Source organism: Uranotaenia lowii, chromosome 3, assembly GCF_029784155.1.
Source record: "Uranotaenia lowii strain MFRU-FL chromosome 3, ASM2978415v1, whole genome shotgun sequence".
In the NCBI taxonomy this organism is placed as follows: domain Eukaryota; kingdom Metazoa; phylum Arthropoda; class Insecta; order Diptera; family Culicidae; genus Uranotaenia; species Uranotaenia lowii.
In genome coordinates, this window is record NC_073693.1 from 68,133,662 (window position 1) to 68,156,700 (window position 23,039).

Here is a 23,039-nt window from a genome sequence, read left to right on the forward strand (position 1 = left end):
ATTTATTCAAGCCCTTCATTATAAATCTTTAATTTAAATTCTGATATTTTGGCTTTCAATCTGAACTCATTATTTCACTGATTTATTTTGAATCTGATTCGTGAAACTGAATAAGAATACTTATTTCGAATGATGAATCTGATTTTCCAAAACTTTATAGTCATTTTGCAGATTTGACATGTTAATTTTGCATAGGAACTTCGAAATTAAAAATGAAACAAAAACTCAAGATATTATTTTACTTTTTCATATTCTTAAAATTAATGAATAAAATTTTGAATAGAATGCAAAATCAAATTTGAACCAGGAATTAAAAACAGTTTTACTACTAATTTCTTATGATAATTTGAACTGAAACCCTAAAATCGCAAACAGAATGCAGAGTCCGAAATATGAAAATATAGTAGATAATTGTTTTGGACTGGTAAAATTGTATAAACGGGTAAATATTTCGACTTTTTCAGTCAATTCACGGGTCCAAAACACCTTCTCTTCTTATTTCGACGTTTCGTTCTTTATTTGAACTTTTTCATAGGAATCTACAACAACCATTACAATCTCTTAATGAACTAATTGACAACATAAATCAGTAGAAAACTTACAGAAATTGTGTTTTTTTATGCAAAAATCTGTTATTTTCACCGTTCCCTCTAATTTTGAATGGAAATGGGTCTGTTTATTATCAAGAAAAATCACAAAAAAATTGTAGAGTTGCGAAATTGTGCACGTTTTGATGGCCCAGCCTTCCAAAAAAATGCCATTAAAATACACTAAATGCTTTCTATTGAGCCTCAGCAACTTCTTAAACTAGCATATATGTAATGTATTATACAATTGTAGATTTTGGCTTCTTACAACTTTGTGATCGAAATTAATTTACTATTGATTGTTTTAAATCTGAAATATGGTTTCCATTTGCCTCATTTGCTCTGTGGGGAGAGGAAAATAAATGTCAAATTTCGTTCCATTTGCTTGATAAGCTTGCAGCTTATCAAGCAAATCAAAGCATACAAAAATCGCATAAGAGACTAACTCCTTATTCCTGTTGCTCCTCTGAAAGAAGGAGGGGTCTTAAATAATCATAAACAATACGTTTTGTGTACATTAAACCCTTAAACGATAAATATGGTTTTTTAGCTTGATTATTGTTAGAACTATGCAAAAAATATGTATGGGAGTCCCATCCTTAATTCCACTCTCTACACTGTATGAAGTCTTTCCTTCCAACAAAAAGTTAGGAACTTTTCTCATGCTTGATTTCTTTTTCTGTGAAATTTAGCTCCATTTGCGGAACTCCCTTTTCCTTTTCTTATCCCCTTTTCTTATTTTATTCAATTTATTTGATAAGCTCTTGAATGATGCAAAAATATGTATTGCGTATAGCATATTTCTTGTATCGAAATACTCTCTTCTTTGTTACGATCTTCTCGATAAATCTTGAGTTTTTCAAACAAAAATGTATGGGAGCTCCTTTTCCCCCTTCTTATCGCTCCAGTGAAAGGAAAGATAAACATTATATAATCATAGAAAAATAAATCCCTACTCAATAAACTTGGTTAAGTTTAGAACTAAGTTCTCGAGTGATCCCCAAATATTATACATACCTCCTCACTGCACTGGAAGGGAAGTGGGAGAACAAAGATTCACGTGAACATTTATCGTACCTCGATAAAATTTCTAATTCTATCCCATGCCAAATTTGTTTCACAATGCTCGATTTTTTATTCAGATTAAAAAATTTATTGGAAGCCCCCCTCTAACTCTCCTATACCCCATTGGAAGGAGGGAGGGGTCTCAAAAAATCATGAAAACATTTATTTTACCCGAATAAGACCCTTGCCGAATTTAGCTCCATTTGCTTGATAAGTTCCTGTATATTGTGAAAAATTGTAAGTGAGGCTTCCTCCCCTCTTCCTGACTCCCTACTAGAAAAAAGGGGTCTCAGAGATTGGTAGAATCTTGGCAAAAATACTCCATGTAATTATTGGAAGCCGTAGCAAGCAAAGGTTGAGATTTTTGATCACTTGTCAATGCATTCAGATTTTTTTTAGTTTCGAAATGACTTTAAATTTTTCCAGGAAAAACTAAGCTTCTTCTCATGTTAGCAAAAAATGAAGCATTAGAATAGGCAATGCCAATAATTAAAGACTATTTCAAGCTTATTTGAATTTTCTGCATGATTCAATATGAAAATTCTTCTTTTATAAAAATTTCCATTCAAAATTGAAACGCGTTGCAATTCAAGAATCAACTACAAATTCTCAAATTTTTTACTGATGCTTGGTGACCCAGAAGTCATCGAAAAATCAAATATGAGTTATTAGTAATTTTTTGCAGTTGTCAAGTATACAAGTTAACAACATTTGGAAATATTTGATTACGCAGAACTACGACGATGACAGTTAGATTGAGATGTTTATGTCAACAACATGGAAAAGATGTAAAATGATAAAAATAACAAGTATGTATAGCAAAAATATCCAAGTATTCTAAAGCATAACAAAAAAAATTAAAACTAAATGTTATGGTGTTCGAATAAAAAATAATGGAAAATCACTTGAAATTATCATTTTTTTTTTGGAAAATGACGTTAATCATTAAATTGAATATTCTGAGTTCACTTGAAACCTTTTCTGGGTGAGAAAATTTAGCATAATTGTTTTTATGATATTTAAATCACTTTTTGTGATTGACAAACAAGTACATTTTTAGTGGATCCTTTGAAATAACTCTTAATCCATAATTTTTTTTTAGTGTTTAAGTGTATATAGTGAAATAAAGCGCATTTTGCTATGAAAGAAATCAAGGATCTGGGTTTTTTTTTCCAAATCCAAAAAAAAACTTTGCAAACCATTGACCTCAATCCATATTTGCACCCAACTGTTCCATTTAAAATCGAAAGCTTTTGTCAGTTTCATTAAAAAGCACTCCCGAAGTGTCTGGCAAGCCGAAACAAGTAAAGGGGGCCCAAAAATTCTTTCCCAAAGCTCGTCTCGTTAAAAAATCATGAAACAACACTCTCAAACAAATCCCGAAACATGTGAAGTAGAACAGACGAACACAATTCGTCGTCGATTGCTGCTATGCGCCCTTTGCTCCCTCCATAGCTCTCGCAGGGCAAGTATTTGTGCTAATGTTTCGTTTCGTTTTTGTTTTTCCGAGTAACTTCTCCAGAAAGGCAAAACAAACACTGAGTAGGTATCTATAGAAAGGTTGATGATACATTTGATGCTGCACAGAGCGACTGATGCAACTTTCATGAACTCCCTGAAAGCAATTTGGAAAGGTGTCTGAGAGAGTCCCGAAAAAAGGTGACATATTTTGGCTTGTTTCGACTTCTGTTTTTCATTACTTATTTTTTCTCGTATTTTTCATTTGTGAATTGTTGAAATGGATAATTGTTGATAAACTTATTCAAAATTTGTAGATTTCATTGATCGGCCTAGCGGTGAAAAGTGATGTCCTTTTTAGTAGGGACATCTAAAGGTTATGAATTTTTTTTATAGGTGGATAGAAGGTTAGATGAAATGAAAGAGGTTTAAAATGAGCGGGTAGAATTTATTTAGAAGCATATCATCACACATCAAATTTTTAATCTTCACGGGCCTACTACTATGAAGCGGTAGATACCGATAGAGTTGCATCTACCACCACACATATCATCTTTTTTTTTTGTAAATCAGACTATCGACCGTACTGTTTCGCATCCAAACCCCGGATGTAACAAAAGCGCGATGATAACAAACTGAGAAGACTAAACATCGATAGACGCGTTTCTGAGTTAAAGGGAGTATATCTGAGCGATCACATATCATCTTTTTTAAAAAAAAAACCTACTAATGTGTGGTGGTAGATGCAACTCTATCTGTATCTACCGCATCATAGTAGTAGGCCCGTGAGGAACAAAAATTTGATATGTGATGATATGCTTATAAATAAATTCTACCCGCTCATTTTCAACATCTTTCATTTCATCAAACCTTCTATCCACCTATATATAAAAAAAATTAAAATAAAAATAAAAAAAATAAAAATCATAATCTTTAGATGTCCCTACTAAAAAGGACATCACTTTTCATCGCTTGGCCGATCAATGAAATCTACAAATATCAATTAAGGTGATTAACGCTTCATAAAACTTATTCAAATCATTAAATTTATTGGAAAAAATATACAGATTAATTTGTATCATTGAACTTTTTTTGTCAGGAATTTATTACAAGGTAGCATTCACTCCCTAAGGGGACATCCATTAATTACGTAACGCTCCTATGGGGGGAGGGAGGGAGTAATCTGGAGCTTTACGAATTGTGACATAGGGGAGGGGGGAGGTATGTTCATCCTTACGTTACAATTTTTTCCTTGAAATTTCAGTTTAATCGCAGCTATTTTTTGCAGAATTATAAGCAAACCAAAATCAGCATAAAATATGTAAACTTCATCAACCTGGTAACCTGGTTTGTAACATTTCCTCTTTAAAGATTCTGAGACAGACTTCTTAAAATGTGTATTGGATATCCTTTAAATATCCGTTGGAAAAACCGAATATTTGGTCAATTTACCTCAAGATCTAAATGCAACCTAATATGAAAATTTTACTTTTTTTTCATGATTAATTTTAAAAATGCAATTTTCGTTATTCCGGCGAATATTACAAAGTGGAGTATTTTATGCTTCTTGAACAAAATAAACTAAACTATGTTGATCATCAGATAACAAGCACAAAGCAACTCGTAATAAGACAATCATTTTATTTTTTCAGAGAACTATCAACAATGAGTGCTAAGAAGCGATCTGGATAAATAATAATTCCGTTTTGAAGAACGTTAAAAAATTTATGTTAAAATCTTTTCTTACCATCGAAAATCAGTTAAAGGCTTACTTAACTTACTGTTTTCAAAATTGATTGAAAATAAAGGGAAAGGTAAAATCCGACATAACTCCATTTTACGAAGCGTGCGGTGCCTTAAATTGCCTTTACTTGATTCCGCAATAAAAACCACATAAGATAAATCTTATTTGGTTCGAAAATTTCCAGCCAGAACGTGCTCTTTCTGAAATATTTAGAATCATTTAGGGGAAATGAGGTTAAAACAGCCATAACTCAAATTTCCGATACGTGCGATGGCTCAAAAAGCCTTTATTCGATTCCTCGATAAAAAAAAACAAAATCTGAATCATATTAAAAAGGTTGGATAATTGAGGGTAGAACGGCTATAGCTCTATTTTCCGATACGTGCTGTGGCTTTAACAACCTTCATTCGATTTCTCGGAAAAAATCACACAAGAAATGTCTACGTTTCGTTTAAAATTATCTAGTCCAAATCAGTGTTTTTCTGGATTTTTTATTCGTTTATTTATTTGTTTATTTCTTTATTAGGTTTGTTTTATGTAGATATAGAAATAATAGAATAGAACTAATATAAAACCAGTCAAAATGTCATCAAAACCACTAAACAACATTATTTACTAAAAAAAGATCGTCGCTTTTCGTTTTTTGTCAATAACAATCTTTTAGTTGAAAAATGTATTGAAACAAAAAGGAAAGTGGCGCGTTGTGAAACCACGATTTGAATCCATCATATTTTGAAAATGACTTTAAAATTTAAATTGAAAAAATCTTTAAAATTCAATATGAGAAGCCTGGGATAGTGAATTTCAAGACAGTTTTTTCAGTGATAAGCACTACCAACTCTAAATCTTACAAACAATTCAAATCTTTATCGCTTACCACTTAAATAAGTCTGAGCTTTAAGGTTAGTTGACAACGTAATTGTCGTTAAACATTTATGCACCAATTCTTGTAGTATGGAAAGTAATTTTCAGGTCAAAAACATAACAATTTTGTATGGAGTCTTGTGTTATCCTGATCTTTCACTCTTTTTTTAAATCGGAATTTAGATTTTATATTGCTTATTTGATTGTGGTAACTTTTTAAAGATTATTGTAACCCCGAACATGCTTTGTCATAAATAAAAATTTCTTTAATCGTTCATGACATTTGATCTGTTGTTTTGTATAAATTGTGATTTTCAAATGTAGTTTTTTTTTTAAATTTAACTTAAAAAGTGCTTAGCCATGAAGCATGCATGTTACATTTAAATATTTTCAAGTTTTTTTTTAAATAAAAAAAACGTGTCAATTTCTCAAAGACAAAAAAAAACGTAAGATCTTACTAAGGGGTGGGGAGGGGGTTTTGAAATATGTTACTTTGTCTTACCAGGGGGGAGGAAGGTTGAAAATTTCCAAAGTTATGCTTACTGAATTAGTAAACGGCCCCTAGGTGTATAACTAGCTTAATTGTACGTTTAAAAATCAATCAATTCAAACTCATTTTTGAAAATCTTTTGATAAGCCCATTGCAAATCGCATACTTTTTTTTTATTGTACTACCATTCGGAAAATTCCTCAGACAATGAAAAATCCCTCGAATACACCACCACTAAATTGCTTTTTCATCTTTATTTTTATCATCTATTTCTACTTGGAGAATATCTTCCATGTTATTGATTTTTGTGTTACATTTTTTATGAATTATTTCTTTAATCCAATTAAGCACTTCTTTAGATTTTGTACATCCCGATTACTTGTGGTTGTTGCTATCAGGTCTTGAGCAGATTTCACAATAGCTATCATTCAAACGACCAATGCACAGTGGTCCAGAAATGAAATTTAGCGGGAAACAATTATTTGCGCTCTTGCCTTAGGTTTAAGACATTTGGTGTCCAAGACAAAGTTGTACAACATCACAAGGCGCTACTTTTGAATGAAACATTTTTAGGGTGGTTCATAAAACTCCTTAGATACGAAAATTATTTTTTTACTGTAAGGAGATAATGCTGTATTATGTTCAGCAATTATGTAGAACAACATAATTGATGAAACTTTGTAGAAGACTTTGAATATCTATCTATTAACGTTTAGGTTTTATGATGATTTTTCGTGTACAAGTTAGGGTGGTCCTACAAAAACAAGTTTTTTTGTTATAACTTTGTTGGGTATCAACTTATCAAAATCATGTGTTCGGCAAGTATTTAGCAAATCATTATGCGCATCTTTTGTAGCAAACAGATTTCTAATATCTGCTTTTGATTCGCAGTTATCATCAATTTTGTGTTCAAAAATGGCCGTTTTGTATGAGCCATAACTTCAAATGGAGCAAACCAAAAAATTCAAACTTTAATTCGTTTGAAAGAACACGTTAAAATCTACATTATATCAAAAAACTGGAGAGGTGTTTTTTTGTTTAAAGCTTTTTATTTATATTTGAACTTGACCAAAATTGCCATTTTTCATATAACAAAATATATCACTTTTGCTCTGCGACATGGAATTCTTTTTTGCTTTCGCACCCTTAGTCAATAATTCTAAATTTTTTACCACTACAAAAGCAGGGTTTCCTATTCAAAACCTTTTGTAAAAATTTTGAAAGACTAACATAGCAGCACAGAGGGGCACAAATGAAAAAAAAATGAGGATTCTTGATTATTAATGTATAGAACCATAAACTGAAAACAATGAATTACTAACTACCTCTTGTTGGGTCTTGAACTGTATTTTTCTTAGAAGGAGTTTTTATTCACTTATGTCCTTTTGACTGTGAAAGCCAGTTTTGGTTTCTCCGGTGATCATTTTGATCAAACCCAAGTAAACCACACAGTTTTCAGTTCAAGAGTTTCGATTATTCGTGATGAACGTTCAAAGGAAAGTTATAGTCGTTCACTGGCTGAAGGGGTCTAGTGAAAGAGATGTGGTTGAAGTTCTGTTAAAAATGGATCCGAAGCTTTCGAAATTAACATTGAAAAAGAAATTAATTAATTAAATTAATTTGGTGGATCATACAGTGGAAAGGTTGTTGAAATATTGACAATATGATTCTACATTTCCGGAAAAAATGCTTCAACTGATTTTCAAATGGGGAGCATATGGTAGCTCAAACCACAGCAGGTATAAATTTATTTTGAACGAACCTTTATCTTTTGATCTTCAAATTATTTCAATATAGATTTAATCAATCATTCATTGACGAAGATGATGAAGGAGACTTGCGTGAATACAGCGATTCACACATTTTCGTGGTTTCTCTTGTTCCGTTACGTCTCGTAGATAAATCTAATGGGATACAAAACGTTATCTGGAGTAACGATTGCCCATCCCCAGTGAGTTTGTGCAGACCTATTAGGCTCATTTTTGCTAAGGAAAGTGCAGATCTAACAAGATTCGTTGAAAATGTTCATGAAGATCGCAAATCGTCTTTGTAAGGACAAACCCACTTGGAGAGTCAGGAAAACCAATATAGAAGTGAATGAACGGCGTCAAAGTCTTCGAAACATACTAAAAGAACAACTGAACTTATGTATTGATGAGTCTAGGGTCACCGGTGGGAATTCCAATACAGGAAATATTGCCAGGAAATTCTTCGAGAAACGGATTGAAGTTGCACAAATTACGGGACTGAATGTTCAGCTTTTGGAAAAGTTTTACGTGATTTTAACCATTATCAACAGTAGCTCGTTTGAAGGGTATGCTCAAGAAATTCGGGTGCTTTATAACAATTTATATAGCTGGTATCCCGTTTCTCCAACCGTACACAAATTGTTAGTGCATGGAGCAGCAGTCATAAAAAATCATATTTTACCCAAAGGCATGTATTCGGAAGAAGCTGGTGAAACAAGAAACAGAAGTTTACGAAGATTTCGAGGAAACCACTCCAGAAAGTTCGATCGTGTGGTTAGTCTGGAGGATGTTTTTAAAAGACTCCTCCTGACATCAGATCCGTACTTCTCACTATCCAATAGAAAATGTATGAAATATTCAAAAATCAGTCTTCCTAAATGCAACCATCATTTGATCTGTGACCCCTAACGCGTTTTTTATTAGTTTCATTATTGCTAGAATATAAGTGTTTTTTATGTTTTCTATGAATTTTTTATTGATTTCTCAAATAAACTTTTTTCCGTTTTTCCGTTTCTGTTAATTATAATGATGATATAAATGTTACGATGTGTACGGTTATTCCTCACGCAGCCAAATATAGTCAAAAATAATATAGAAAGGTTATATGAAAAATGGCAATTTTGGTCAAGTTCAAATGTAAATAAAAAGCTTTAAACAAAAAACACCTCTCCACTTTTTTGATATAATGTAGATTTTAACGTGTTCTTTCAAACGAATTAAAGTTTGAATTTTTTGGTTTGCTCCATTTGAAGTTATGGCTCATACAAAACGGCCATTTTTGAACACAAAATTGATGATAACTGCGAATCAAAAGCAGATATTAGAAATCTGTTTGCTACAAAAGATGCGCATAATGATTTGCTAAATACTTGCCGAACACATGATTTTGATAAGTTGATACCCAACAAAGTTATAACAAAAAAACTTGATTTTGTAGGACCACCCTAACTTGTACACGAAAAATCATCATAAAACCTAAACGTTAATAGATAGACATTCAAAGTCTTCTACAAAGTTTCATCAATTATGTTGTTCTACATAATTGCTGAACATAATACAGCATTATCTCCTTACAGTAAAAAAATAATTTTCGTATCTATGGAGTTTTATGAACCACCCTAAAAATGTTTCATTCAAAATTAGCGCCTTGTGATGTTGTACAACTTTGTCTTGGACACCAAATGTCTTAAACCTAAGGCAAGAGCGCAAATAATTGTTTCCCGCTAAATTTCATTTCTGGACCACTGTGCAATGTCATAGGCAAAATCCTTTTCCTTATTTAATATTATATTATTCGTGAAAGCAAACATTATTGATTTATCTTTTGACGAAATAAACGGTTTATTGGTATTTTTCCAAATTATGTAACAGTTTGTTCTTGTTTTACTTGAAGACAATAGGTATGAAAAAACATTTCATTTTTGCACATACCCCTGAGGACGTCTGAGGACTTTAAAAAAACATTTAGAAAAACAATTTGACAAAATTTTCTGTTTTTGTGATGAGAATCATATTCCTTAAAATTGCAATCCACCATTCAATAGAAAGTTTTAAAAACATTACATAAAAAGAATTTTTGTAATTTGAAGATATAAAATTAAGACAAACAATTGGATTATGAATTATAAATTAAGCAAATTCCGCCTGTGTTCTATTAAATAATTGTGAATTCAATTTTGCATTTAACAGCTCTAACCATATTTTACATTTTTGATTAGTTGTTAAACTTTTTACTAAAGCACGTGATGGACAATTTTAATTAAAAAATACCGGTAACGTTCTTCTATGCAGTTCCTTTTTACGTTTAAAATGTGATGAATTCTCTGGCTTGGGTTAGGTTTGAGATAAGATCAAAATGGGAAGCAGAATGGATAGATAATCGGGAACTCTTTTTAAGAAGGATAAAAAGGAACACTCTACATTGGAAGGATAGAGGAAGCCCTCTAGAACAACGTGCCTTGACTAGGCTACGAATTGGACATACGGGGTTAACACACCTGGAGTTCTTCACGAGAGGAATAACAACATGCATCACCTGCAATAAACCGCAAACGGTTACCCACATCATCGGAGAATGCAGATTATACGCAACGGAAAGGCAATACAGCGGAATAAGTTACGACCCATCGACAGCGCTAAGCATAATGAACGAAGACAAACTATTGAATTTTTTGAGAAGTGCTAGAATTTTAGATAAAATCTAGATTAAGTTAAAAATGTAATTATTATAAATCTCCTAAGAGGACGAATGACCAAGTTGGTTAAAATCCTCTATAAATAAACAAAATAATAGAATAGAATAGAATTCTCTGGCATGGCATATGAAAAAAAAAATTGAGTTATAAGGGCCCCCAAGAAAACTGCCCCAAGCCTTTCAAAGGCTTAATTTAGCCCTGATGATACTCAAAATAAAATCGTGGCTCCAGAGAGAGACATTTACCATGGAACCGAGAAAAATTTACATTATTGTTGAAAAATCGTTACTTACAAGAGTGGATTTTGAAAACAATTCCTTAATATTTGTTAATGTAAAAGTTAGAAGAACAATTCGATAAAGCTGTTAGTTAATTCCATGAAGAGAAGTGGTTTAGAGGCGTTTTAAAGTTCACGATTGAAGATTTATTTTCCAGCTTAAACAAATCCACCAAAAAATTACTTTTGACTTCATGTGATATATCTATTTTTCAATTCATATGATCTGAGGGTACCATGAAACGGAGCATCATGCAACAGCAGAGTTGGGTGCAACATTTCTATACCACAACGCCTAATCAATTTTTATTGTTATATAATTTAATGAAGTTATAAATTAATGATAACAAAATGATGATAACATAATTTCTCACATCGTAAGATAGTTCAATAAAGTTTTTGATTTTTTTAGAAAATTTACGCAATCGAGTAAAAGATGTACAAATTCTTACATTTTTCGGTAACGTAAACAAACTTTACCCAGTATGACGGATTGGTTTGATGATAACACCTACAAACTTTATATTGCTTTTTTCCTATACCAACACTGTTGGTGTAAAAGTATTTTTCGGACAATAAAAAAAATTTTAAACAAATATTTTCATAATTCAGGTACCGTAAACTGAGGGAACTTTGATCACCGGGATAACTTTGATCAACATGGAATTTTTAAAGGTAATCATCATTCACTAAGTATAAAGATAAAAATTCTGAAAACTGTTTACTACGTTTGAAAGCTTTTCAATTGAGTTACAAAACACTTAAGATTTTTAATAAGAGATTTTTAATATTACTTAAAATTTTATTTTAAAATCTTAAAATATCTGGATTTTCGAAGGCTCACAAACAACCATCTCTCCTGATTTAATTTAAGCATTTAGGATCAAATGGGTTATTTTTTGTGAAAGTTCAACTTTTTTCTTTGTTTAGGTTTAGTTTAAGTATTATAATGTCATTTGGTGATAATTTTTGGATATTGAAAAAAAAAACGGTCATTTTCCATGAAAAAGCCCGAAAAAATGGCTTAAACCCTATCAAATGGTTGAGTTTGAAGAAAAAACAAGAAGATTTAAATAGTATGAAGACCTAGGGAATTTCTTGAAGGCAAAATTTCGTTTCTCTTGGAGGCCAAAAAATATTGAGAGATGTTTATAAATTTTACCTTTAGATGTATGCAGAAACATTGTCCGACTTTTAATTATAAATTTATTTAAAAAAACAAACGTTGAAAAAATCATTTAAGTCCTAACAAAAATGAATGTTATTGAAGGCTTAAAGCCTTTTGTGCTTAATGGCACCACAGTAAGTGTTTTAAAACTTTTAAATATTACGAAAAAGCATTCCCTTCCAAAATATTCAAAAATGAATGAAAAAAGTGATCAAAGTTCCTCCGGTTTACGGTACCAGTCAGGGCTAAAATGCATCAATGCGTTTACATATGCTGGAATTGCTGGAAAACTAGAGATGTACCGAATATTCGGTCGGCCGAATATTCGGCGCCGAATACCGCCGAAAAACTGTTAAGCCGAATATTCGGCTCACCGAATAGTTGAGCTAAGTATTCGGCCGAATAGGCCGAATAGGCCGAATATCTACTACAGACTTGTAAATTTTTCAACTTTTTTTGTAAAATTTATAAAATATCCAAAAGTTATGTTGTAAAGGCCACACAATCATTGAAAACTTATGGTTTCAACAATTATTTACGAGGAAGAATGACCTCAAAGGGTTAAATTCCAATAAAAAAGGAAAAACATGGTTTCAGTAAAACATCTAAGGTGTATCCGCGTATCTTTCACTGAAGACCGTGCAGGAGAATGCTGAACGGTAGCGTTTTATACTTTCATTATGGTTTATTACAGAATTTCTGGATATATTCCGGCTTGCTCATCAATCCAGTAAAGAGATTCCAGATTAGTCAAATCTGGCCATTTCCGAGTTTTGCTCGGGTTTATTCAAATTATTTGATAAATCAAATAAAAACTCAAATTCCTCTTTAAAAATTTTAAAATTTTGTGTTCAATAATGATTTTTCAAAAATTTCAAAATACACATACATTTTGCCCTTTTCAATTTTTTTTTTCAAAAAACGTTCTGAATGCCTGACGGTGTGGATACGTATGGTTGAAAGTATGTTAAAGATCATCTATTTTTTCAACAACTATTTTGAAGATATCTTGCTCAAATTCGACCTTCATCTACTTTAATATCAAAGAAGCAATTTCAAAAAGCTTGGCTTCTGTTTCGACACGTTTTATCCCAGATTTCACAGGAACGCAATTTCTTTGGTGATAAACGCCCTAGAAGCGACGAGTCTGATGTCATTATTGGGGACATTTTAAAAATCTGAAAGACCCCTGCTTAAAAAATATCTTGTAATGGATCATCCGATAATATCATCTGGTTGAAAATTATCGATTAAAAACATGAGGGGTATTAATATGGAAGAAATAGAAAGCATTTAAATAATCGCCTAAATTTTTTTTTTTATTAATTCCTGAATAGAATATTCGACTGAATATTCAGCCGAATATTCGGCCGAATATTCGTTTAGCCGAATAGTTGAAAAGGTCAATATTCGGTATTCGGCCGCTCGCCGAATACCACTATTCGGTACATCTCTATGGAAAACAAATACAAATTTGATTGTTTTGCTCCAAGCATTTGTTAATTTCATCTATCCAAACATTGTTTTTTATAATTTCAGCTAGTAGAGTTTTATGTAGTATTTTTTATCCCTTAATGTATGCAGCACCCTTATGCTTTTTCTCAGAAACTTTTTTTAGAGAAAAAATGTAAGATTTAATTCGAACATATCACAAAATTACTGCAACTCGTGCTATATGCGTTATACTTATGACATCATGAATATATCAATTACTATAAATTTTCAATTGTTTTCATTTGATTTTTTATAGAAACAAAGTTTTTTGCAACTTTTTTCGGGGGCACTATAATTCGATTTTTTTTTTCAAATGCTATCCCAGAGAATTCAAAACTTTTCAATTCAACAATTTTCAATAAAAAAACAGGTGATCAGTTCAGTAAACTTTCTTCAAATAGCCATGTTGTCTGCGCAGAAGATGGTTGGTGGTAACTTCAAATAAAAATTGTTAATTAATCACGTGCATAAATTGTGGAAGAGTATAGAAATTTCTCAAAAATGAATGCACTGATTTGAGCCACAAAATGCAAATTTCAGTTTTTTTAACAAACATACACCGTCTAGCCGATTTTGGCTTTACAGACTGAATAAATGACATGGACAACTTAAGATTAACATTTAACACCCAGTACCGAGATGGGAATCGAACCCATGCTATCAGTGAACCAGCGATTACCGTTTTACCACGCTAACCACTCGACCATCGAGACGTACATTTAAATTCTCATTTTTATAATACTCTTAATATCAACTAAAATTCACTGATTCAGAAAAAAATCACCAGATAAATATTTTAAATGATTTTCATGGTTTGTGCTGCATCGAGAAATATTCAGTGTCACAACTCTAAATTTTCGTTTCAAATCTAGTTTTGAGAAACAAGATATGAACTAAATTAAAAAAAGTGGTTCAAAGTTACAATCAGAGCCAAACAGAAATTGCATCAAATGTGAATTTCAATTTTATATCTTTGAAACAAAAAAAACTTTTTTTTTGAGATATTTAAGAATATCAATCACATCATATAATAACAATTGCTATCAAATTGTTGTTCTAAATGTGACAAAAGCTTCATTCGATGCTCTTAAAGCCAAAGGGGTATACATGCAAAAATAATCTATTGACAGAAATATCAGAATTGAGATTAAATGTTTAAAACACAGAATCACTTATCTATGAAAAAAGTTAGAAAAGGAATCTAATTGAGTTTTGTACCTAAAACAAAGGTCCTGAGTTCTCAAAACTCAGAAATACTTTAAAACTGAACTTCAATAACGGAAGAAACAACACTTGTCTTGAAAATCTTAATAAATTGAATCTGGAAAAAGATAGACGAAATAAGTTGGTTGTTTAGCGCATTAACTATTACTTAGAAAGTTAGCATAATAACAAACACTATCATTGTGCAAACGTTTTATGTAATGAAAATGAGGAGATCTTTTTTCCTTTTTTTTACCTGATATTTGTTTCGATAAAAAAATTAACATTTTAAGTGTTGTCTCATATTTTTCTTAATTTTTTTTCGAATTCGGTTTACATTTTTTTGTCCAGATTTTGGTTTGAAAATTTTGAAATTCAATACCAAGATTTCAATATTCTCAGCACGCCAAATGCAGGAGAACTCCTTCCCTTCTTAATCTAGGGGGGGCCGTTAACTTAAGTAAGAGAAAAACTATTCTATATATTATTTCACGGGGCCCCCTTTTATAGTTGTTAAGGCTATGATTATTTAGCATCCGGGCAGTTACAAACTTGTGTATTTTAAAAACTATTCATTTGATAGAAAAACTTTCTATGGAGAAAATGAAGGTGTTTATATGACATTTAATGTAAAAATATATAAAAAAATTATAAATGATTTCAAGAAATACTGTCGAAGAAATTGATCTCTTAAATCTCTTAATTTTTTTTGTCCCTCAGAACACATCTGGCATTTTGCGTAAAAACCGGATGCAGAGATTGCGATCTGTGGAACTGATGATTTTTAGTTATTTACTTGGTGTCTACTAGTCAGGCAACACTTTTTGCCTGCCGGAAATGGATTTTTTGCATTATATAAGGAGTCTGCATTCAGTTATCCCCAATAACCAAAGACTTTTTACCGTATTTAGGATCAAGTGTTCCAGTACGATGCTTGGTCTGAACTTCGTGACCATCCTTATACTTCTTAACCATTTGGTCCGATAAAAAAATCAGAAAAAATCAACAGTTCATGAGCATTAAAGTCAACAATGAAGAATTTTTGAGGCGCATAATGCGTAAAAGGAGCAAATTTGTGCAAAATTATTTTTATCATGTCTTTTTGGATCGTAAATATCTCAAACAAACGTTAATTTAAAAATCTATCAAAAATAGGCAAGATAGTCCTTTTTGTAACCAACACAACGCTATTAAGGTTTTGCATATCCGAGCTCTATTTACGTAGATATCACCGAAATAAAGTGTCCGGATACTAAATGATCATAGCTTTATGTTTCAAGTTTTCATTCCGATTTTCTAGTTTTGATTTCTTGATGATTGATGATCTTGATTTCTTGATAAAACTTTTTTTCCCTTGGGGGCCCCCGGTTCAGGGCAATTGCCTCTCCCCCCCCCCCCCCCCCCCCTCTTAATCCGGGCTTGAACTTACCCCTTTTTTTAATAGGGTGGATATCGCATATTTTTGTAAATTTAAAAATAATTGATGAAACCAATAATTTTTCTGACTAAGTCAATTTGATGTCTCATCAACTAAAAAAAAATTTGATGCTCAAACGGTTTGATTATCTGTGACCGTAAGTTTTTTAAAAGCCACTGAAGTTGAAAAGTGTTGTATGCTGCCTCAGTTGTATTAGATTTTGCATTTCAATATCTGCAAACATTTTTACCTGTGAAGTGAACTTCAATTCAAATCCTTCGCGTCATTCTTCCCTCAGAGCACTCAAACCGAATTACAGCGTCTCTGGATCCATATTTTCCCGTGGCATTTTATTCCGCCATTAGTGAATTCAATAATGTTTGGATTTGATTATACGGCAAATTGTTCCCATACATATTCGCCGGCAAATACACACACTCACAATTACACACATTCATTGGGTTCAATTCACCCATTCGGTTCCAGACCATTCGCTTTGGAGCATTCATCGCAGACAAGTCAGGTTTTTTGAGTGAGGAATGCATCTTGTAGCTGGGTCTTTGCAGGAAAATGTCGATGAGCATAGAGGGAAGGAAAAAAAAAATACATGGATTTACTTTCCAACATCCTGCCTTGGTACCTACTACAATGATGCAATGCATTTTGTAAAGCGTGAGCATTCCTGTGCCAAAAGAATGAAGAGAAAAAAAATCACACACACAAAAGATGAATGAGGATGTTTTTTTTTTTTTTTTTTTTTGTGTTGGGGTGCTCAGCACACACTAGGCTATCTGCACCATTTTATTTTCAATAATAATTTGATAACAAAATATAAATTTCTAGAAGATTAACATATAACCTAACCTATTAATTGGTACAAATTTATACAAGATTATAGAGTTCTGTTTCTTTCATGAATTTGATTATATTTTTATGGTTTCCCTCACTACTTAAACTGTTAAGAGTTATATCATATTTTGTTCTGAGGTCATAGTATTTTGAACATTCCGTTAAAATATGTCTGATGGTTAATAATGTCTGACAATCATCACACCTTGGAGCAGCACTTTTATCGAATAAATATGAATGGGTTAAACGCGTGTGTCCTATTCTCAGTCTCGTCAATACCACCGAATCTTTTCTAGGTAATGTCTCCATTCTTTTCCATTCCCGAATAGAACTACAGACTTCTCGTAATTTATTGCTCGTACAGTCATTCCATTCAGTTTGCCAATGCTCGTTGACAGTTGCTTTAATCAAGGAAATATAATCATAAGTGGAAAGAGGTAGTGGTGTTATTGATTCATTGATAGCCGATCGTGCTAAACTATCAGCAATTTCGTTCCCTTCAATGCCGATGTGACTTGGAATCCACATAAGTTTGAATGTCTTAAGCTGGTTTTGTTTGACAATCATAATTATCTGTTGTGCAATTGGATTGTCAGTAAAAGGGTTTTGTAGGGCGCGAATCGAACTTAAGGAATCTGTCAGGATCAAGAATTGATAATGAGATTCTTCATCAATGCATGTTTCAATAGCTTCTCGGATGGCTAAAAGCTCGGCAGTGAAAATAGAGTTTTCAGAGGTAATGCGTTTAGATATTTGTTGGTCTTCATTGTATATAGAAAATCCTACGCATTCTGCGGATTTGGAACCATCCGTATACAATATTTTGTAGTTCAAGTGTTTCGATTTAATTCTAAGAAATTCCGCTATAAATGCTTCTGTAGGAGTTCTGGATTTATTCATTTTTGCGAGTGTTTCATCGAATTGTAGAGCTGACCCTGTCCAAGGAGGGTGAGATAACCAACTTCTGATCATAGGTTGCCTCAAAATGAGTTCGTATTTACTCAAACAATCATAGCTCCGCCTGAAGAAGGATTTAAACTTATTAAGGTGCTCGTCATCTTCCGAAGATGTTTCCATAATTTTCATTAGATGTTTATGTAGAGGATGATTTTCAAGAGAATATAGTTTGGTTACAGTTGTCATAGTTTGAATATCTCTTCGATATTTCAAAGGTATTACTCCGGAGTCCACATGAATGCTTTCAATAGGACTCGTTCTAAAAGCTCCAGTGGAAAGCCGAATTCCTTGATGTTGTATGGCATTAATCCGTTTAAGCATTCCATCTCTACCTGTGCAATATAGTACGCTACCATAGTCCAATTTTGATCGGATGTTCGATTTGAACAGTGTTAATAATGTTGTTCTATTTGATCCCCAAGTCGTATGAGAGAGTGTTCTAATGATTCTAATAGAATTTTCTGTGTGCTTCCTCAATTGTGTTAGATGGGAGTTCCAGTTTAGACGACGATCAAAATGCATTCCCAAAAATTTTTGACAATTAACATACTCCAATTCAGTTCCATAAAGCGTTAGTCGTGGATTATTAGTACAGTTTCTTTTCTGACAGAAATGAACAACTTTCGTCTTGCAAGCAGAGAAACGAAATCCAGTTTGGCGACACCACTCTTCGAATGAATTTAATAGGTATTGTAATTTTTCCTGTATATAACTCAAACTTTTTCCAGATGCAAAAGCTATTGTGTCGTCTGCAAATTTGAAACTCTTGACAGTTGGTGGAACGAAACATTTCAGGGAATCCATTGCAAGGAGAAACAAAGTGACACTAATCACTGATCCTTGGGGAATGCCGTTTTCTTGAGTGAAAGATCGAGAAGCACAATTTCCAATAAAAACTCTGAATGATCTGGAACGCAAAAAGTTGTGAACGAAATGTAGCATATTTCCTTTTACTCCAAGAGTGGACAATTTTTCAATAATTTGAAACTTCCAAGTCATGTCATAAGCCTTCTCAAGATCAAAGAAAATACATATCAGGTGTTCTTGTTTGCTGAAAGCTTCTTGAATAGATGATTCTAAAGCAACTAAATTATCCATTGTGTTTCTAAACTTTCGAAATGCGGATTGAGATGGATCAAGTAAATTATTTGTTTCTAAATACCAGAGGAGTCGACGGTTTACCATTTTTTCAAGAACTTTGCACAGACATGACGTTAAAGCAATAGGTCGGTAGCTGGCAGGATTTAGAGGATTTTTGCCGGGTTTGAGTATCGGAATTATGATTGATTCTCCCCATTTTTCGGGGAAAGTACGACTCGACCATATGATATTAAACAAAGATAATAATTCAATCACTCCATCTGGAGGAAGGTTTTGTAGCATGTGGTAATGTATTTGATCTGATCCTGTAGAAGATCCTTTGCAACTGGCTAACGCAATTCGCATCTCTATCATTGTGAATGGATAATTGATAACGCTTGTCTGCTGTTCTTCGAAATCTAAAGTATCTGATTCTTTTGAAATTTTAAACCTTAAAAAATCGTGTGGGTAGTTCGATGAACTTGATGTGTATTCAAATTGTTTTCCCAACTCCTCAGCTATGTCTTCACTAGTAGTGTAAAGGTTAGTTCCAACTTTTAAGGAGGGTATTATGTTAGATTGAGTTTTTCCTTGCATAGCCCGGATTTTGTTCCAAATATTGCTATTAGTTGTCGATAGATTCACTGTTGAAACAAATTCTTGCCAACATTGTCTAGAACGTTGCCTGGTAATCCTACGTGCCTTTGCTTTTGCTAATTTGTAAGCGACAAGGTTCTCGTCATTCATCTGAGATAAAAATTTCCTTAGCGCCTTTTTCCGATTTTTAATGCATTCAGCAACTTCAGAGTTCCACCATGGAGGCTTGAATTTTTTAACGATAGAAGATGACCGCGGTATAGTTTGCTGAGCTGCATCTACAACTGCTTTAGTGAAACTTTCTACTTGGGTTAGAGGATCATTTTTTGACATGTGATCAAGGTTCACTGTGACCAGATGTTGGAAAGATTCCCAATCTGCTGATTGAGTAATCCAACGAGGTCGTTTGGTAAAGTTAACTGATCTACTAAGACGATTGATAATAATCGGGAAATGATCACTGGAGCAAAGGTCGTCATGTACCTTCCACGAAAAAGTTGTTGACAGAATTGGTGATCCAAAAGTCAAATCAATCGCAGAATAAGAATTGTGAGCTATACTGTAGTGTGTGGCTGAGCCATCATTCATGCAATTCAGATCTAGTTCGTCGAATATTTCCATCAAGAGTTTCCCTTTAGCATTGTCATCATTGCATCCCCAGCATATGTTGTGAGCATTACTGTCTGTAGTTACTAAAAACGGATTTGGTAGTTGATTCAAAAGGTTTACAATGTCGGTTTTCGAAAAATTGAGGTTAGGTGGCAAATATAGGTTACAAATCGTAAATTCTAATGGTAGAATACCTTAACTGCGATCGCTTGTAGATTTGTCGACAAGTTTAGTTCTTGGACATGAAAGCCCTCTTTCACGCATATGGCTACACCGCCTGAGGCTCTAACATGAACAGAGTCTACTGAATAAAACATTTTATAATTTTTAAAAGATGGTGTGTGTGTTTGTTTGAAATGAGATTCTTGTATACAGACTATGGATGGATCGTATTTTGAGACTAGTAATTTAAGTTCTTCTATATGCTGATAAAAACCGTTAGGGTTCCACTGTAAGATCGCGAAGGATATATCCTAGAAGTCTATCATATTCCTCAACATAGTCTAGAGTTTAAACATTGTTTTCTTCTAATTCTTCCAAACATTCAATCATAATTGAAGCTTTTAAAGCTTGGGAAACTGTAGATAAATTTTCACTGATAATCATAGATTCGTTCTTTTCTCGTTCAATTAACTTATTTGTTATCTGTTGTAAGTTACCTTGATCAAACTGGCTGGAGACTGGATCGGGAGATTCGCTGGTCGTATTTATTTTGTTCTCTTCAAAAACGGGTGGGAGGGGGACCAAAGCTTTCTCAGCTCTGGGTGGGACATTCTCTCTCAGAGAATGATGATCTACCGGATGTAGACGATCGTCTTCGTTGGTTGAGTTACCGCTTGTTTCATTGGGCTGTTGAGTTACCTGTGTATTCACGTGCTGTTCATTTGATGTTTCCGGTCGTTGTTGGCTCGCGTCGGTTTTCGTTCTCTCTTCTCGTCGTGGTGGGTTTCTTGCTACAGCTGCGAAACTACGCTGGAATGGAGCTGTGAGTGCTGAGAGGGGGACCTGCTGGCGTCGCTTATTTCTGGCTTCACGCATCGTCACACGATCGGTTACCCTGATGGACTGTATCTCAAGTTCATCTTGATAAATCGGACATGTTCGAGAAAGCGCGTTGTGCTCTCCTCGACAGTTAACACACGTGGTGGGATGTTGGCATGGAGTTTTATCGTGAAACAGATCTGCACAGGCAGCGCAAATTCTGTTACTCTTGCAGCTATCTTTTTTGTGTCCGAAACGCAGACACACAGTACATCGCATGGGATTTGGCACATACATGCGAACTGTACAGTTGTAGAATCCGCAGTCAATTGTGCGAGGAAGATAACTTAGGTTGAAGGTCAAAATAAATGAACCAGTATCTTCTAACTTGCCGCCACTGTTTTTTCGTTGAATTCTTTTTACCTCTTTAACATTGGAGTCAACCAACCACTCCAAAATCTCTTCGTCCTTCATTTTGTTAAGGTCAGGGCAGAAAATGGTACCTTTGCTGATGTTCATTGACTCGTGTTCCGTTACTTTGATATTGACACCTTCACAGAACGTTGTAGCCTTTAGAACTTTTTCAGCTTGCTGTCGGTTGAGGGTTTTAAGCAATAACGTACCTTGCTTAAATCGAGAGATTTGGATTCCTTTGGAAATGTTGTCGATACATTTTTTAATCCAAAAGGGGTTTAACTCCGTCATGTCCTTTTTCTCGTCCGTTCGGGTAACGATCAAGAATCGACCGCCATTGTCTTTTGGGTCGAATTTCAGTTGCTTTTGGAACACATGGTCACTTGTAACATCTCGAGTTACGGGTCGTTTATTTCCACGTTTTCTTTTCCACGCAACGTTGGTGAATTGGTCTGTGTCCGTTTCGTCTCCTAACGCCCAAAACCGGGAACCTGTCCCGTAGGATGGGCCCCCGCCGGAATCGTCTCCCATCGCTCCGACCACTTCTTAGTCTTTTTTATAAACTTTCACTCAGCACAAATATAAAAACACTCACGAGGCTAGATAAATGATATATCTATTACAACAGTCGCTCTGAAAAACGTGTTTCTCGCTCGACGGTTGGAACTAGAATATGAGGATGTTTTATGTATACATTTTTTTTCCAGGCTGATTCTTCTTCGAGTTCTCTACAGCATCCACCAGACTCTGTCACAATGAGGAGTTGTGTGTGTTGCATTGCATGAAGCAATTTCATTCAAAGGGTGGGGAGGTGGGGTTTTTCGTTTGGAGTTATGCATGGTATCAAAAGCCATGCCATTGTCAATTACTGTCTTGGAGAAGCTGCTGCCAGCTTTTTTTTTATCTTGCTGCTCCCCCCGATCTGTGGCAACGTTATAAAATGTTTATATTGAACAATTTTTTACGGCCTCAGAAGCAGAAGCTGACTGGCACAAGGTTATAAATCTCCCCGGTGAATGTTTTCTTTTGCGAGGAATTGCATTTTTCCATATCTTTAGCCAAGGGTTTATGCTGCTGCTCGAACCAAGATAATGAATTCCTGGTACATGAACTTCCAATACGGGTGTTATCCACAATGAATGGATTACCCTTCTACACTACATGCATCGAATATTGTGTTTTATGGGGCCAATTGATGCTGTCCGTTGGAAAAAAGTCGTCTGATGTGGTGAATGTAGATAAAATATTCAACATCGTTGAACTGAGCTAAGGTAACGGTGAAATGAAGGCTCCACTTTGTCCTGGATCCAAGAATTGATCAATCTCTTAGCTGATGTTATG

At 33.7% G+C, this 23,039-nt stretch overlaps 1 protein-coding gene across 1 annotated transcript in view; it reads right to left on the bottom strand.

The window, feature by feature from the left end:
• Window positions 1–22,229, bottom strand: part of LOC129752262 (uncharacterized) — a 52,488-nt gene extending 30,259 nt beyond the window's left edge. Inside the window, exon 1 of the mRNA XM_055748049.1 lies at window positions 20,963–22,229. Within this exon, the coding sequence (XP_055604024.1) occupies window positions 20,963–22,229 (1,267 nt within the window). The remainder of the gene's footprint in view (window positions 1–20,962) is intronic.
• Between the last annotated feature and the right edge of the window lie 810 nt (window positions 22,230–23,039).